Source organism: Sorex fumeus, unplaced genomic scaffold, assembly GCF_029834395.1.
Source record: "Sorex fumeus unplaced genomic scaffold, SorFum_2.1 ptg000061l, whole genome shotgun sequence".
In the NCBI taxonomy this organism is placed as follows: domain Eukaryota; kingdom Metazoa; phylum Chordata; class Mammalia; order Eulipotyphla; family Soricidae; genus Sorex; species Sorex fumeus.
Genome location: NW_026606118.1, coordinates 33,273,760 through 33,292,254, shown reverse-complemented (window position 1 = coordinate 33,292,254; position 18,495 = coordinate 33,273,760). Strand labels below are relative to the sequence as shown.

Sequence of the window (18,495 nt, the reverse complement as noted above, 5' to 3'; positions counted from 1 at the left end):
AAATTTGGCTATGGGAAAAAAATCTGTTGGTTGTGAAATTCACTTCAAACTCCCAGAAATGACTTACTTTGCTAGATTTGGTTTACCATAAATACTAGATCTACAATTCTTATGTAAATGTTGATTATTTCAATTGGAAGAATATCACTGTCTAGTCAATTAATATGCCTAACTTTGGTGACAAATTTCCTTCAAGATTCTCTAAAAGAATGAAGCTCAGTGGACACAGAATCTTGATTAAGCATGAGCAGGAAATAGACTTAATGTAGAAGAGTCGGGGCGAAAGATCATCCCTGTGATAATCATCCTCAAAGCCTTACGAAACCAGGGATAAAACATGCCATATATAATGGGATTGAAAGTGGAATTGAAGTAACCCAGCCAGAGGAAGGCATTGTATAAATCCTCAGGAGTTGAAAAATTAATAAAAGGGTCTGTGACTATCATGAGAAAAAAGGGCAGCCAGCACAACACAAACACTCCCATGACTATGCTTAGAGTCTTAGTGGCTTTGCTTTCTTTCTTGGAGGATGCCTTCATTTTGCTTTCTGACCCAGCCTGTTTCACTGTTGGACCTGAATCAATTTGCTTAACATGCTTCCTGGCCACTGTGAAAATGTGTATGTAAATCCCCACCATAACAGCCCCAGGAAGAAAGAAGGCAATAAAGGAGGCCACCACCCCCCATAGTTTGTTATATACCAACATACACAAACCTGTGCAGTTGATGGCAGCAAAAAGATCTTCGACACCAATTAAGTTAAATTCTGAGAATACCAGAACATAGGCCAAAAAGATTGGAACAATCCAACTGATAAGCAGGCAGACCTCTATAACAGGGATGGTGATTTTGGTAACATAATGCAAAGGGTCACAAACAGCATAGTAGCGGTCCACTGAGATGAAGCACAGGTGAAAAATGGAAGTGGTACAGAGCATGATGTCCAAACTGCTGTGCAGTTTGCAAAAGAGGTCCCCAAAATACCAGCAGGACTCGATGGACCTGATCATACTGAAGGGCATGACTACACAGCTCACAAGAAAGTCAGTGGTGGCCATGGAGAGGATCAGGAAGTTGGTTGGGGAGTGGAGCTGCTTGAAGTGGGCGATGGAAATGATCACAAACATGTTGCCCAGCATGGTTATCACAATAGCACTAATCATCACAACGTACATAGTACTGACACTCAGCATAGTCCTCATATTTCTACGACATGAATTGTTAACAGAGGCAAAGCAAAACTCTACTTCTGGGAGACTCCATTGGTCAGGTGTATTCATAGTCTTTGTCCTCAGGATACAATGTGTCTTTGTCAAAGTATTGTTTTCCTCTCCTTTCTGCAAATGAAAAAGGAGAGTAACAAACTTGTTTTGACATGGCAGTTTCCACACAATCCCAGCTAGCAGGTACTGTCAGATTTAGTCTGAATATACTGATGACCATCAACTTTTTCCATACTTAATGTGCTTGGGCATTACTTGAAACCTGTATGTAATGTGGATCACAGCTTTGGGGTGAGGAATAAGACTTTCACTTCTTCATAAGGTGTTTGGAAACTTCAATAGTTTTAAGGATTATCCCTTATCAGCTGCACAGCATCTTAGTAACACTTAAATCTATCTAAATAAAGTCAAGTAACTGCATGATCAAACTACACTAACAGGCAGCTCTCACACAACATCTGCATTTCCTCAATAAAAACTATTATTTAGTAACTATACAATTTAAAATAAGAATCTGAGAATTGTGTTTATTTTTAAAGTCTTTGGGTATTGTAAATACTTTCAACCCTCCTATTTGTTTAATGGGGGGGCTCACCTGGTGGTGCTCAGGGCTTATTTCAGCTCTGTGCTCAAGAATCATTCTCGGCAGGGCTTGGAGAACCATATGAGGTTCTGGGGATAGAACCCAGGTCAGCCACATCCAAGACAAACATCCTACCTGAAGTGTTATCTCTCCAACTCCTAATCCTTCTAATTATAACATACAATTAAATTAATAAAATCTCTCTATTAGTAACATGTTTTTTTAGAATTTAAACTAATATATGCTAAATTAAATCTATGGTAAAGTCATAGAATTGTACATAAATAATTTTGGTAAAATAAGGGGGTATATCTCCAAGGTTAATCTGTATATCTGATATCCTTTGATATTAGCAGTTACATGGTCTGAAGAAATAGTACAGCAAGTAGCTTGCCTGCTTTACACATGGCTGACCCAGGTTCTATCTAGGAATCTTAGCTGGTAACCCATGTTATTCTAGAATTGATTCTTGATTGTAAAGGCAGGAATAAGTCCTGAATGCTGTTTGATATAGTCCTAAAAACAAAACAAACAAACAAACAAAAGCAATTCCATCTCTAATTGAAATTCTTGTGGATTTAGTCTCATTCAGAAATTTCAAGTCTTGCATTAACAACAAACTGAAAATATATAAACATATGCATTGTATTCTGTCTTGAAAATATAAATTTATGTATATTGTTCTATTGCCTTTAAAATGTGAGAAGAGGACTGACTGACAGTATTACATGAACTTATTTTGCTTTTCCAGTATGAAAAATTGCGCGCGTAATTTTGATAACCAATGAGAAGCATTTGCGAGATATAATAGAAAAGGTAGAAAATAAATTCTACCGAAGAATAGACTAAAATGATTCAGTACATTGGGAAAAAAGCCATTTCTCAATCCTCAACAGATTTACTTAGGAAAAATATCAATGAGAATGTAAATATCTTTGTAAATAGTAATTATAGTACACAACAATGTATATTCAAAAATAGTTCTAATATTTATTATTGTAAATCAACATAACATAGTTTATTGTGATCATATCAATTCTATTCTCAGGTTAACACATTTTCTTACATATATTTAAATGGTACAATTAAATATAATGACATTAATTTTAGTTTGAGGAGCAAAGACCTAGGAAAGTAGAATTTAAGAAATAAAAAGACTTACTCAATTATTTATGAACTGCAGACTGTAAATTTTGGAGAACCACATGATTTATTTGATTCTTTCTCACTTTAGTTCCAAAGTTCTAAGATACTGAACATAATAAAATTTTAAACACCTAAATACAAACTTAAGTTAATTAAATTTATATTTCCTGTTAGCTTCCTTCTATTGTGAATCTTCAAATGCCTCTATAACGTTAAAGGTTTTTCTTTAAGAAACTGACAATTACCACAAAATTACCTACAGAGTTATAGTGATTCATAGACAAAGCATTTCACATATAACTTAATAGGCTCTTTAATAATTCACTATAAAATTCTCAAGTTTTAAATTTTAGTTTGAAAGCATAATCCTTACATGGGTTTGTACATTGGACATCCTAGAGTTGTCAGGCAAATCTCATTTATTATTTATTTTTAAGAACTGAGCTTAAAAATAGTTTGAAACAGTCATTATAAATAAATAGTATTAGCTAATTTTTCTAATTCATGGTTACATGTTAATTAAATATTGAAACATTTAAGTGCCAGACAAATACACAAGAAAGAGAAAGACACATTTGTTTTAGTGCTATTGAATTGTGAAGATAATGTCAAGAAAATTACGAGCCTACCTCATAAAAAGCAACAATCACAAAAACAAGTAAATGTAAATATGATTGCTGGCCTACTGTTTTTCAACAGAAATTTTTCAACAAAATCATAAATTTAAATGCAACTAGGATGTGGTTTGCTACTTAAAGTTTTAAAGAAAGGGGGGGTTTTCCTTTGGAGAATAATCATACAAAAGATACATATTTAATTAGTTAAACCTTATTTTAAATCTAACATTTACATGGCCTGCTACTATTATGTGTACCTCAATCCCTTATCAATAAAATTTCATAAAAATACTAAATGATGGTATTCAAGCTATCACCCAAAAATACATAGAGATTATTACATTTTTGCCAACAGTTTTTAAAAGAAACCTTTACTGCATTTTTAGAAAGAATCAAGAATTGCACTGCTTTTTAGATCTAATTTAGTTCTGCACTGGAAAAGATTACAAGATAAAGAATCAGCCACAAAGCTCACAAAATAACATTTCCTGAAACTGCAAATATTCTTTCTATTTTTAAGGAAATATAAAAATTCTTCTTAAAGTATTGGATGTCAAAATTCTATTAGCCCACTGGTAAAAAAAAATACATATCTCCTTCAGAAAGAAGATGTTTTAGAAGGTCAGTAAGGCATTGTAAATAAAGCTGAAAAGCCAGGAGAGGTCACGTCCCATCAACTCTATCAAGCATGAGTTTTGTTGCTTTAGTAGGGACAATTGATTCAAACACTCTCCATTTGGGGCTCTGTCTGTGAAATCATGACTCTATCTTGCTTTGCTAACGGTTACCCTCACAATAAAGTGTTGGTTATGAGAAATAACCTGAGAGTTAGATTCAAGAAAGATCTGCTCTAGGTCTTTGATCATTTTAGTTATTTTATTCAATGATCAAAATTTAATTTATAAATCCATATTTTCAGTTTAGTCCCTTTCAACAGGTAAGAATATAAATAAAATAAGCAAGTAAATTAATCTGATTTCTTTTACCTCTTTCAATGTGTTTCTGTTGTGTTTACAGAATTAATTTGTAGAAATAATTAGGACACTTGAAGTTGGAATTATTGAAAAGCTACTTCTCTATTATGCCAAGATTTCTTATCATGTGAAAAAGCATTATGTTCTATATCTCACCTTCCTGCAGAAAAATACTAAAGCCCATGTTCCTCTAAGGGAGACTGTTTTCTGCTTTGTTGACACCACTATTTATACACAAAATGCACCTCTTGAGGCTGCATTACTGGTGTACAGGTTTTGACAGGTGTGTCCTTTAACAATCTTAGTGTACTGTGAATCACCAGAGATTTGGCTCTGGGAGGGCGGACCAGCATCAAGCTTTTATCCCTGAGATCAGGAAGTTAAGGTGAACAAACCAGCCCTATACTAGGTCAATCATGGAGAAAAGAATGAAAAAAGAAATCAAGGGATCAAAGGAAGACAATTGTTTATTGTTAACAAATACTCACCCTACTTATTACCAAATGTGACAAGTTTTCAAATAAGGAATTCTTTGATCCCCAATGAAAACTGGAATCTTATAATATCTTTTCCTTTTGTTATCATGTCCAATCATTGACTTCTTTTGCCCTAAATTTCCTATCCTCATTTCTTTTCTTACTGTTTCTGCAAAGACCTGGGATCTCACACTGTTGGTTGTGGAGCACACACTCTATCTTACATACATTGTTCTTCAGGGGTCACTTTACATGAACACCAGGAAGCCCAAACACTGAGATGCTGAGATTGTACCTCAACTATGTTAGTTGGAACTGAGGAATGAATTTACAGCCTCACTTTCATCTCGTATTGGCATTCTGCTGTCAAGCTAGCTCCAGACCCTTCAAGAATTTTTTTATATAGGAACCACACCCTGGTTAAGCCACCCAAAGGTCCCCTCTTGAGAATTTATTGTTCAGGCCTATGCTGTGCTGCCTTCCAGAACTTCCAAGACTCACTTGGCTATTCTGAGGTGGGGACAGGGTTTGATAAGCTGTTCCAGAATCAAATTTAGGGTTCTATACTTGCTAGGCATTTGCTCAATCACTAAAGCTTTCTCCTGGGTCCTGCAATTCTTTTATCTATACTTTTCCAGATAAAATTCTCAAACAAACAAAAAAAAGCAATAGGAACTGTGTTTCAAATCAATTAAAAGTAAAAACTTTTATTGTAACCCTGTGGTTCTTCCAAACTTCAATTCTACACCTAATGAAACTTTAAGTGGTTTACAGAAACTGTTTTATCATGTCAAAGCAACACAACATAATAATGAATTAATTATTGACTTGGATGTCTTCTAAACTTGAGTATTTATACAATAAATATGTGACACAGTAATTTCATGAAACATAAAGACTCCCCAGGTACTATAGTGAACCTCCTTTGATTTAGTCCTCTGTCCCAGTCCTTCTGATATCTGGAGTCCCAAGATTTTTTGTTTTATTGAATCACAGTGAGATACAGTTACAATGCTTTCATGTTTGAGTTTCAGTTATACAATGACTGAAGACCCATCCCACCAGCAGTGCACATTTTCCACCAGCAATGTTCCTAGTATCCACCTCAATTCCAACCCTCCCCCTTGTCTCTATAGCAGAAAATTTCCCCCATACTCTTTCTCTACTTTGAAACATTATGGTTTGCAATATAGATATTGAGAGGCCATCACATTTGGTCCTTTATCTACTTTCAGTACACATCTCCCATCTTGAAAGATTCCTCTAACCATCATTGACTCAATGATCCCTGCTCTATTGTCCTCCAGCTCATGAACTATGGAACAATATTCCTGGCTCTTGTTTCTACTTTCCTTGGGTGTCAGTCTCATATTATGTTATTTTATATTTCACAAATGAATGCAGTCATTTTATGTCTGTCCTTCTCTTTCTGTGGAGTCCCAAGACTTATTTTTACTAAAAATAGGCCCTTACTTTGCAAGAGGAAAACAAATGAATGCTTTTTGACATAAAATTTTATTTTCTCTTTGTAGTATTACAAGGAGATTACCTTTAGCTGCTCATTCACAAAAATTAATAAAGTGATATTAAATAAAGTGCAAATTAGAATAATTGAAATGAACACGAGTAAATTGTTAAGAATTAAAATTTCTTGGGGCTGGAGCAATAGTAGAGTGGGTAGGGCGTTTGCCCTGCATGTGGCCAACCTGGGTTTAATTCCCAGCATCCCATATGGCTCCCTGAGCACCGCCAGGAGTAAGTACTGAGTGCAAAGCCAGGAGTAACCCATTGCTAGGTGTGACCCCCCCAAAAAAAAAGCAAAAAGAAAGAATTAAAATTTCTTTCACTACATTTAGATTTGGGTTGGAGCAATAGCTGTAGCAAGAAATATATATGCTTAAATTTTTTACGGATACTTATAGAGGTTCTGGCTTGGAATGGGGCATAAAATTTCTTAAAATTAACATTTTTGAAATAAAAGATATTTAAAGAGAACATGAACCAGAAAAATAGCACATTTGCATTGCACACAATTGACCCTGTTTAATCCCTAGCACCCCATGTGCTCCTTTGAGAGGTAGGGCGTTTGCCTTGCACGCAGCCAACCCGGATTTGATTCCTCCACCCGTCTTGGGCGAAGAGTATCTGGTCTGCATGGCAAAGCCTGAAAGCTACTCATTACGTATTTGATATGCCAAAAACAGTAGCAACAAGTCTCACAATTTGTTGTGAGAAGTTACGGGTGCCTGCTCCAGCAAATCAATGAACAACGGGAGTACAGTGCAGTACACTGCAATGCAGTACATTTAGATTTACCAGGATATGAATTTGTAATTGTAGCTTAATCTCAGAGTTGGAGCAATAGCACAGTGGTAGGGTGTTTGCCTTGTGTGCCAGTCCAGCTGCGAGCCGGGTTCAATTCCTGCACCCCTCTTGGATAGCTTGGCAAGCTACCGAGAATATCTCACCCACACAGCAAAGCCTGGCAAGCTACCCGTGAAGTATTCAATATGCCAAACACCGTAACAATAATGGAGACGTTACTGGGCCCGCTCAAGCAAATCGATGAACAACGAGAGGACAGTGCTACAGTGCTACAGCTTAATCTCAATTAAATGACATTTAATTGTAGCTTATCACTGTGTGCTACAAGAAAACATCCTAAATAGTTACCTGAATAGTGTGATCATTGAAAGTAAATTCAAACTTCAAATGACCAAGATATTCACAGGAAAAAAGTTACTGCAACCAAGGAACCAAGAAACAAATATGCACATATGTGAACATAAATATGTTTGTTAAGCAAAAGAAAAATGTGAATAACTATTTATTTTTTTTAAATGTGGGGGCCTAAGAGATAGTACATTATATAGGGTACTTGCCCATCATCTGACTTTCCATGTTCTCACCAGGCACCAGATATGGACTCTTGAATCCCATCAAAACTGACCTTAGCACAGAGCTGGGCATAAGCCCTGGGCACTGATAAGAGTTATCCAGCTGAAGCCTCTAGTTATATTGGGCCAGAGAGATAGCATTAGTGGGGTTGAACATGCCTCATATATGTGAGACCCCATGTTAAATTCCTGGCACCTTATGTCTCCTCAAGCATATCTGAGTATAACCCTGGTGCCCCCAGCACAGCTCTGCACATTTCCATGTGTGGGGTCTTAGATCGATCTGTCCTGCACTGTCAGGCCAAAGATTCACTGGGAGTGGTGTTTGGGGCTTACTTCTGGCTCTGTGCTCAGAGATAATTCCTGGTGGTTCTCAAAGTAGCACATGGGGTACTAGGGATTAAACAGGGTCAATTGTGTGCAATGCAAATGTGCTATTTTTCTGGTTCATGTTCTCTTTGAATATCTTTTATTTCAAAAATGTTAATTTTAAGAAATTTTATGCCCCATTCCAAGCCAGAACCTCTATAAGTATCCGTAAAAAATTTAAGCATATATATTTCTTGTTACAGAATAATCTTTGCTCCATGATGTTAAATCAAATAATCAGTTACAGAACAGTCTGGGAATGCTTGACTGAGTTTTAAGAATTGTAAGAGCAATACGGATATACAGGTTGTTTATGCACATGTCTGGCGGTTGTAGAAGAACAATATGGGGTGTTAGAGATTACACCAGGTTCAGTTGTCTGCAGGGGAAATGTAATAGTTCTCTGGTCCCTGTTCTTCTTTCTAAAAATATAAATTTTAAAACTCAAATTTTCTATTATTCAATTTTTATTTAACTTAAGACATTTTTACCAACAGAAAAGATCTAAAAATTATCTTCATAACAGAAATGATGATGCAAGTCAAAGAATTCTAATATAATTTGTGGCACGTTTAAAAGCAATCTTTGGATATTTCTAATTTTTAGTATTTTAGATGTTATGAGTTGTCATTTTAGGATATTTATCACCAGACTTTTATAATTCCCCTAAGTAATATTATGGCATGGAATTTACAGAAGTCATCCCCAAACTACCAACAGCTCTCTACTGATTACACCATACTATATAGCGTAATGGAAAACCCCAGCAGAAAATCAGTCATTGCCATAGAGAAAACCAGAAAATTTGGAGAGTGAAGCTGTTTTAAATGTGATATAGAAATTATTATAACCAAGTTTCCAAGGATAAAGATAACCATGGCTCCAGTCATAACTTAATACATTATCACTCGGATGTGAAAAAGTCAGTTGGTGGGAGGACAGGATTTATTTTCAAATTTTGGACAACTGGATAGACCTTCAGGAATATAAATTAGATTCATAGTGCCTTATCTCTTCAAATTCCTTTCTAGAAGGAGGAGTAAATGTGTCTTCTCTTCATAAAATATTTCCAGAAAATTTCAGCTTCTAGTAGTACAATGAAGTTCAATGACACCTGTTATTAATTCATTTCCATTATTGGTGATTTAAATATGTTATAAGAATAGTGGTTGCTTTTTGGCTCATTTTCTGTTTTCATTAAGTTTCAATTTCAAGCTGAATAAAAAGCAATCATGCTCTAGTCAGGTACATTTCATAAAATCATATTCTCGGTGTAAGATTATATCACTGAGCTAGAGATTATTGATCAGAATTTTCAAGGAGCAGGAAATATTAATTCTGAAATATTAATTTCAGAAAAAGGAAGAAGTAGCCTAACAGAAACTCTGCATTATAAACATAATTTTCAAAGAATTGAAATATGAATGTCGCATAGATGCCATAGAATGTGTAATCTTACATCAATTTCCTACAGAAGAGGCAAATATTTTCACATGATATCTAAAGCCTCCAACTAATACAAGCGTCACCATGTCTATAATATATATTTCCCTTCCACTTGAACCTAAAAATCTGGGGCAAGAACTTGAAATCATTATTGCTACCTATGTGCATATTGGTTTTAAAAAACATCAGAGGGCTGGAGCAGTAGCACAGTGGGTAGGGCATTTGCCTTCCACGCGGCCGACCCGGGTTCAATTCCCAGCATCCCATATGGTCCCCTGAGCACCGCCAGGGGTAATTCCTGAGCGCAGAGCCAGGAGTAACTCCTGTGCATCGTCCGGTGTGACCCAAAAAGCAAAAATAAATAAATAAATAAATAAAAATTAAAAGCATCAGATAAGAAGCATTGCAAAGATAAAAGCAAATAGTGTTATTCTTTTTTGGTGTACTAATCAAATCCAATGGAATAAGCAACAAAATTTCAAGTTCTTTAATTTTAATACAAGTTTGAAGCTTAACTATAATCAATGTGTTTTCTTCTTCTCCTCTAAGTTCTGATTAAACCACGATTCCAACAATTTAAGGCTAAAGCTCAAAACATATTAGCTAACTAGATTACTTCTGAAGAAAGTACAAAAAGCTCAAACTAATCTCCCAAACTCACAGCAATTTTGAATGCCTATTCATAGTATGTTTGTTATTTGAAAGAGCTTCTTTAAGAAACAAGGTTAAATTTATTTGCGGTAAATATATATATATACTCTAAGAAGCAGTGTGTCCTCAGTTTTACAGATCAGGGAACTAATGCTCAGAGAAGCAAGTTTCTTGTCCATTGTCTCCTGGTAAACAGTAAAGATGTGATTTTATGCCAGAGACTTTTTCAAGTTCCACAAGGCTCAGACTGGTCCACCATCCCTTGCTCCCTGATCCACTGCCCTTATTCTCTGGCCTGTCTCAGCCACTTTATTATTATTATTATTATTATTATTATTATTATTTATTTTCTCTTTGTTCTGGGACCACAACTAGTGATGCTTGGGGATTACTCTTGGTTGTGAACTCAAGAATTGCTCCTGGCAGGGCTCTGGGGACTATATGGAATACCATGAATCGACCCCGGGTTCCCGCTATGGAAGGGAAGCGCCGTACCTGCTCTACTATCCCTCTAGCCTATGTCTCCAGGGGCTTGAATTCATTTCCATACTACACTACCTTCTGTCGAAGTACCTTTGCACTTGCTCTCCCTCTTTTTTTTTTTTAAACTTATTTCGAATACCCATCCCTCCACCAGTGCCCATTCCCCACCACCACGGATCCCAGTATCCCTCCCACCCCCACCCCCACCCCATCCCACCCTGCCTCTGTGGCAGGGCGTTACCCTCTGTTGTCTCTGTCCTTTTGGGTGTTGTGGTTTGCAAAAGAGTTAACTCTGATTTTCAGGGAGAAACGTTGGATGATTTACTTTCCATTGATCACTTTGTGTATAAGGAGATGCTGCACGGTTTGGAAAAAATGTCCTGGTACTTGCTTGCAGGCTCAAGGTCACCGGGGTTCCATCTGGAGAAGGCGGGATGCAGCACCTACCCCATCTGGGACCTCCCGGTGATATCGGCTCTGTTTAGGACCTGGAGCAATCTTCAGGAGCTGTGGGGCCCTCCAGCCGGTTTTCTTCTTTGTTGCTGTGTGCTGTAAGATGGCGCTGTCTCTCTCTCTATTTTGGGTGCGGTTTTCCCCAGCACACCTTGGCTGACTACTTGACTTGCTTGAAGTTTTTATGTAAATGTCATCTCCTAGGTAAATTCTCTGTTTAAAATTATACTTTTCATCCTCAGCTTCACCTAACCCTGTGTAGTAGCTTTTTCTCCCGATAGCTTATGTCATATATTTATTATTTTCAGTTACTGTTTCCCTTCTTATAGATAACAAAGCTCAATGAGAGATTTTTCTCTTTTCTTCTTTGTTAGTACTTGGACCTCTTGGATTTTCATTGATGTTTAGTGAATAAATGCATAAGAAAATGAGTGCAAAGCCCAGACCTTCACATTAGACTTTCTTACTTCCCATGTATTTATTATTAGTAAAATTGGGAAAAATGGGATCGGAGCCATAGTACAACGGGTAGGGTGCTTGCCTTGCACATGGCCAACCTGGGTTCAATCCTCAGCATCCCATAAGGGCCTCTAAGCACTACCAGGAATAATTTTGAGTGCAGAGTCTGAAGTAATTCCTGAACATTGCTTCGTGTGGCCTGAAACCCACCTATCCCCCACCCCCACCCCAATTGGCACAAAATGCATTTTTTCTGGCTATGATGGGAATTTACTAAATGAATGAATATATATAAATGCATATATATATATGCCTCTCGGAGAGCCCGACAACCTACGAAGAGTTTCCAGCCTGGCAAGCTCCTTGTGGCATATTCGATATGCCAAAAATAGTAACAATAACAGGTTTCATTTCCCTGACCCTGAAATATCCTCCAATACAGCAGAATTGGGAAAGATGGGTAAGGAGAGGCTGCTAAAATATCAGGACTGGGATGAATGGAGACGTTACTGGCACTTGCTCAAGTAAATCAATGAACTACGGGATGACAGTGATATATAAAAATATATTTTTATATATAAATTTGTATGTGCTGCAAATTAATATATATATGTAGAAGACTAATATCCATGGCCAGGGAAAAGAAGGGTTAGGAGGACTGGTCAATGGTTGAAACTCACCACAGGTGTGTGTGGAGCTGAGTGTAGGTAAGGTAGAGAAGAGACCAGTATGGGAATGATCATGCTGAACAATAGCTGAGGATTAAAGGTAGGTAAAGGGACATTCCTGATAACCTTTTAGTATAAATACGGCAAACCATAATGCCCCAAAGGGGAGGGGAGACAGAGACAGAGACAGAGACAGAGAGAGACAGAGAGACAGAGTGAGACAGAGAAAGACACAGAGAGACAGAGAGAGAGAAGAAAAGTGTCTGCCATAGAGACAGGCAGGGGTGGGGTTGGGGTGACAGAGGGAACCTAGGGACACTGGTGCTGGGAAATGTACACTGGTGGAGGGATGGGTGTTGGAACACTGTATGACTGAAATCTGATCATAACAGGTTTGTAAGTCATTCAATAAAAAAGTAAAAAAAAAAACAAGAAACAAGGCTAATTTAAAAAAGTTGAACAAGCACCAACAATGACTACTCCATCAATTTTCTTGCAACAAATCAGAAAATTATTAAAATTTAATCTATTAAAATTGATCTTAAACTACTGTCACTGTACTCCCGTTGTTTATCAATTTGCTCGAGCGGGTCCAGTAACATTGTGAGACTTCTTGTAACTGTTTTTGGCATATCGAATAGACCATCGGGAGCTTGCCAGACTCTGCCTTGTGGGCAGGATACTCTCGGTAGCTTGCCAGGCTCTCTGAGAGGGACGGAGGAATTAAAGGTGGAGGAATCGAACTCGGGTTGGTCAGGTCAGCCGCATTCAAGGCAAATGCCCTACCTGCTGTGCTATTGCTCTAGCCCATCTTAAACTACAAAATCTGAAATTTAAATGTTTTCAATGTTCAAAAAATATTCTTTATCTAAGAACAAAGTTCATCTGAAAAACAAATTTGCGCAAATGATTTTAATTAAACTTGTTAAATAAAACAGAATGTCAGTATAACTTTAAATTTTGTGTCTTACTATAAATGTGGCTGAGTTATATTTCACTGTATCACTGTCATCCAGTTGTTCGTCAATTTATTTGAGTGGTTTCCAGTAACGTCTTTATTTGTCCCAGCTCTGAGATTTTAGCAGCCTGTCCTTACTCATCTTTCCCAATGACTGGTGGCTCTTTTAGGATCAGGGGAATGAGACCTGTTATAGTTACTGCTTTTGGCATATCGAATATGCCACGGGGAGCTTCCCAGGCTCTGCCTGTGCGGGCGGGATACTCTCAGTAGCTTGCTGGGCTCTCTGATATATATATATATATATATATATATATATATATATATATATATATCTCCAAGAAATATATATATATTTCTCTCTATGATTTGCTGCACACTGTCTGAACTCCATCAAACATGGTATGGTAATTATGGAAAGTGGGTAGGAAGTATCTTATAATGTGTCTGGAAAGTGGCCTGGAGCATGTCAGTGGTAGGGTAGTGGAGGTCGGTGCTCGAGACTAGGTTCCTTGGAGCTGGAAGGGCTCTGAGTGAAAACAGCCTGGTGCGGAATCCAGTTATATTTAGTATATTATAAAAGAAAATGTATCAATTTATAAAAAATTCATTGAATTGGTTCTTTTATTCTCTAATGTCTAATATGAACTACCATGAATCTTTTAAAAAATTAGTTTTTTCATAAAGTTGTTCATGACGATTTGATGCATTGAATATTTTAACACCAATTCCACCACCATTGCACCTTCCCACCACCATTATTTCCAATTTTCCCAACCACCACTCAAGCCGTCCCCTAATAGCCAGCTCTAATAATTTATTTTTTATTGCTCATTGGGCTGGAGCGATAGCATAATGGATAGGGTGTTTGCCTTGCACATGGCCGACCCGACTGACCCGGGTTTGATTTTTTCACCATCTTTGCAATTTGTTGATCTCTTTCAAGATATATTTATGAGTCTGGATCATGGCCAGTTAATGAGCTTATTTGGCACTTATTTGGCACTTCATGGGCATGACTGCCAGGCTCGCAGAAGAAAAGGGAGATGGTAACACCATCTTCATAGTTTACAATCACAAAGTGCCTGGAAGTTATTTCAATAATGGTAATAAGTAAGCTAACAGACACAGCACTGAAAATTTACCACATGCAAATAACTTTATCTATAAGTATTATATCTAAAGTAGTTTGTATATAATTCCATGACAAATTTAAAATAGTTATCACATTCTTTGAGTCTGAAATGCATGAGTAATTTTGAAGAGCAATCAGCAAACAACTGGTGAGTAAAATCTTCCCATAAGAAGAAAAATATCAAAAGATTTAAAATGTAGCATCTGACAGCAGATTACATAGTATATAGTAATATTTTATTGAGATCTAATATCAAAGTATATTTTAAATGATTGAATTGCAGCAGTACCATGCAATTATTTTATCATGTTTTGCATAGTTTGTATAATTTTTACCTTACTATGATGCTGTATAAAATCTTCTAAGTCTTGTCAAACAAATTTTGATAAAAAATTTGAGACCTTCTTTCATTTAAACTTATTATGATTGTGTAACTAGAAAAAATAAAAGCTTACCTCTCTTTTGAAGTCTATTTGCAAAAATTTCTAGTTCTCTATAAAATTTATTTAACACGGTTCATTTATTTTTGAAGAAGGGTTTGAGCCATCAATTTTTTTGAAAGGTCAATATGTGCATTTTCATCTCTTTACATTGAGCCAGTACTTTCCCTTTCTTGAAAAGTTAATTGTGAGTCATTACTTGTTTTTACCAGAGTTTCTGTTGGTGTGAGGTCAAGAAATTCTGAAAGGAGTAGTGTCAAGGTTTGAATTACCCGATTTATAAAAGTTTGCATTTGTTCTCAGGAGACCTGGAGTAAAGAAATGAAATTCTTGAGCTCCAAAAGAACATCTACAAGAATCCCAATAGAATTGCTCTTTTGACATTTTTCCTGGGGGACATGGAAATAGTCTATGTATTTTTAATTTCCAGATTGCTTTTACATTTTCTTTTCCAAATAAAAATAGCTTTGTGGTCGTTTGGACTTCATTTTGGGAAGACAAGTTATGAAATTCAGTGTATTAAAATTACACAGATATGGGGCTGGAGCGATAGCACAGTGGGTCGGGTGTTTGCCTTGCAAGCGGCCGACCCGGGATCGATACCCAGCATCCCATATGGTCCCTTGAGTACCACCAGGAGTAATTCCTGAGTGCAAAGCCAGGAGTAACCCCTGAGCATCGCCGGGTGTGACCCAAAAAGCAAAAAAAAAAAAAATACACAGATAGGGGCTGGAGCGATAGCACAGCAGGTAAGGAGTTTACCTTGCACGTGACTGGGCCGCGTTCAATTCCAATTCTCAGCATCCCATATTGTCCTCTGAGCACGGCCAGGAGTAATTCCTGAGTGCAGAGCCAGAAGTGACCCCCGAGCATTGCTAGGTGTGATTCAAAAAGAAAAAATAAACAAAAACAAAAATACACAGATGGAACATAGCCAATTTGGGAAATTTCAAATTTATTCTCACCTAAGATATTTGAAAGAAAATTATCTCACATGAAGCTCTAGATAATCCACACTGCATTGGTTTATTTGTTGAAAGACTTTTACTGTTCAGTTAATGCATTGGATAGTATTGCCTACTCTAATTGTGGCAGAGAAAAATCAATATTCACTTAAATAATCAGTCATTATTCTTTATAAAACCAGAGTTTTATTACTATTAATTATTTCAAAAGTATGTCTGTACTACAGTACCATGAAGGAATATTGCATATTAATTCTGTGATTTTCTTAAGTATATCAATTTAAAGATCAAAATTTTAGATGTATGATTATTGTTCAATCAACAATATTTATATTTTTTATTTATTTTTAAGAATCATGCTTTATATATTTTAACTTGATAAAACCTTCTTGAATACTACCCCAGTGTTTTTTCATCATCACAAATTGAGTTTTATTGATTTACTTTCTGGTAATTCTATTTGACATTCCTTTATGTTTTCTTAGAATACTTAATATGAAATAAATTTATTATATGCCTGCCAAGAGGGTAGGCTAAAGGGTGGGAAGAAAAATGAGGATATTGGTGAAGGATAAGAGACATTGGTGGTGGAATTGGTGTTGTAATGCTGTATACCTGTAACTCTATTATGAACAATTTTGTAAATCACAGAGTCTCAACAAACATTCCAGAGCAAAAGTAGTAATAAAAATGCATAGACAAGCAAGCAAAACTAAATTTAGACTTTTTAAAAAAGAAAAATAATTGTCTGGTCATAAAAGGTATGTGTTTATATTTTGATTTCTTAATGAGAATTTGGGGTGATTTATTTTTACTACAGTAGTAGAGTAATTTGTATTAGTTCAACTAAACCTATGTGCGAAAAGAGAAAAAGTCATAGTGTAACAAATCTTAAAAAATAAAAAGCAAAAAACTAGTAAACACTGAACTCTAAATTAGAAATTTAATGTCCTCCGTTGAGGCTTCTCATTTGTAAGTTTCTATAAGAAATATTCTGTAATAGCTGAGATCAGCACCAGGAGGATTACTCCATAGCTTAGAGGCCAGCCGGGCATTCTAGGGGAAAGGGCAGCTCAGATAGAGAAGGGAGCACCAAATAAAGGGTGTTTGGAGGATCCTCCCAGGAGGGGAGATGCATGTTGAAGGTAGACTATGGACTGAACATGATTGCCACTCAATGCCTCTTTTGCAGACCACAACACCCAAAAGGAGAGAGGGAACAGGGGGGAATGCCCTGCCACAGAGGCAGGATGTGATGAGGGGGATGGGGATGGGAGGGATACTGGGATCCATGGTGCTGAAAAATGGGTACTGGTGGAGGGATGGGTATTTGATCATTGTATAATCGAAACCCAAGCACAAAAAATTGTAAATCTACAACTGTGCCTCATGGTGTTTCACTAATAAAAATTTAAAAAAAAAAAAGAAATATTCTGTAAAATTCTAGGATTGGGAGCAGAGATGGTGGAGGGCAAAAAATAAAGCAGAAGATGAATTGCTTTTTTATAGCAACAAACAAGATAGGATGAATACTACGTTTTGAAATCGGGGAGGGGGGTGTAAGTTATAAAAAAGGTGAAAATAAAATTTTATTTTAAAATAAATGGGACAAGTGAGCAGAACTTGACAGAAGGCCTATATGAAGGAATTGTGATTTTTTTTTTCTAGTGTAAGATCTTTAATCTTTCTTGACAAAGGGCAGAGTACAATATTTATCTGGACAGACAAATGGACACACACAGAGAATTGTTAACATCTTAAGTAAACAGCGTAGAAATGGGACAAGATAGAAAAAATAGATACACAGTATTGTTTTTGATAAACAAAAAATTCTTGAAGGTAGAGTCAGGTTTTATGGAAGTAATTTAAGGAAGCAGGACAATTCATATGTCAACCATGGTGCTTAAGAGAACAGAATAAAGCAAATGTCTAAGAGCTGAGTGTTTGCACATAGTGCAACTATCATAGGTTTGCAGTAATTAGAGACTTCCTGGAGTTTGATATGAAGTAAGAAGTATTTGTTTTCACAATGAAGTATTAATGTACTTTTCAAGTAGAACAAATAATTTAAATACTATGTCAATTCTCTGAAGAAATACAGATGGGAATGTCTGCAATCTCATACCCAAGGAGTTGCTGAGGTTAATTTATTATAAAGAAAGCTTACATTTTTTTAAGCAAAAGTGCTCTTTTTTATTACATTTACTCCTTGATAAAATCAAGCCTTGTCTTTCTTTCTTTTTTTTCATTAGTGAGACATCATGAGGTACAGTTGTAGACTTACAAATTTTTGTGCTTGGGTTTCAATTATACAATGATCAAATACCCATCCCTCCACCAGTGCCCATTTCCCACCACCACGGATCGCAGTATCCCTCCCACCCCCTATCCCCCCATCCCACCCTGCCTCTGTGGCAGGGCAAAGGAATTGTGATTTTAAAAAACGATAATATACTCAAAAAGAAAAAATCAAAATTAAAATATGATAAGATTCTAATAGGAAGAGATAAGCATCATAAGAAACTTAATGGCTCACAGAAAACCAACATTT

At 36.4% G+C, this 18,495-nt stretch overlaps 1 protein-coding gene across 1 annotated transcript; it reads right to left on the bottom strand.

The window, feature by feature from the left end:
• Positions 1–237: 237 nt before the first annotated feature.
• On the bottom strand, positions 238–1,281 carry LOC130034598 (trace amine-associated receptor 4-like). The gene has a single exon (XM_056126226.1). The coding sequence runs from the start codon at positions 1,279–1,281 to the stop codon at positions 238–240; it is 1,044 nt and encodes a 347-aa protein (XP_055982201.1).
• Between the last annotated feature and the right edge of the window lie 17,214 nt (positions 1,282–18,495).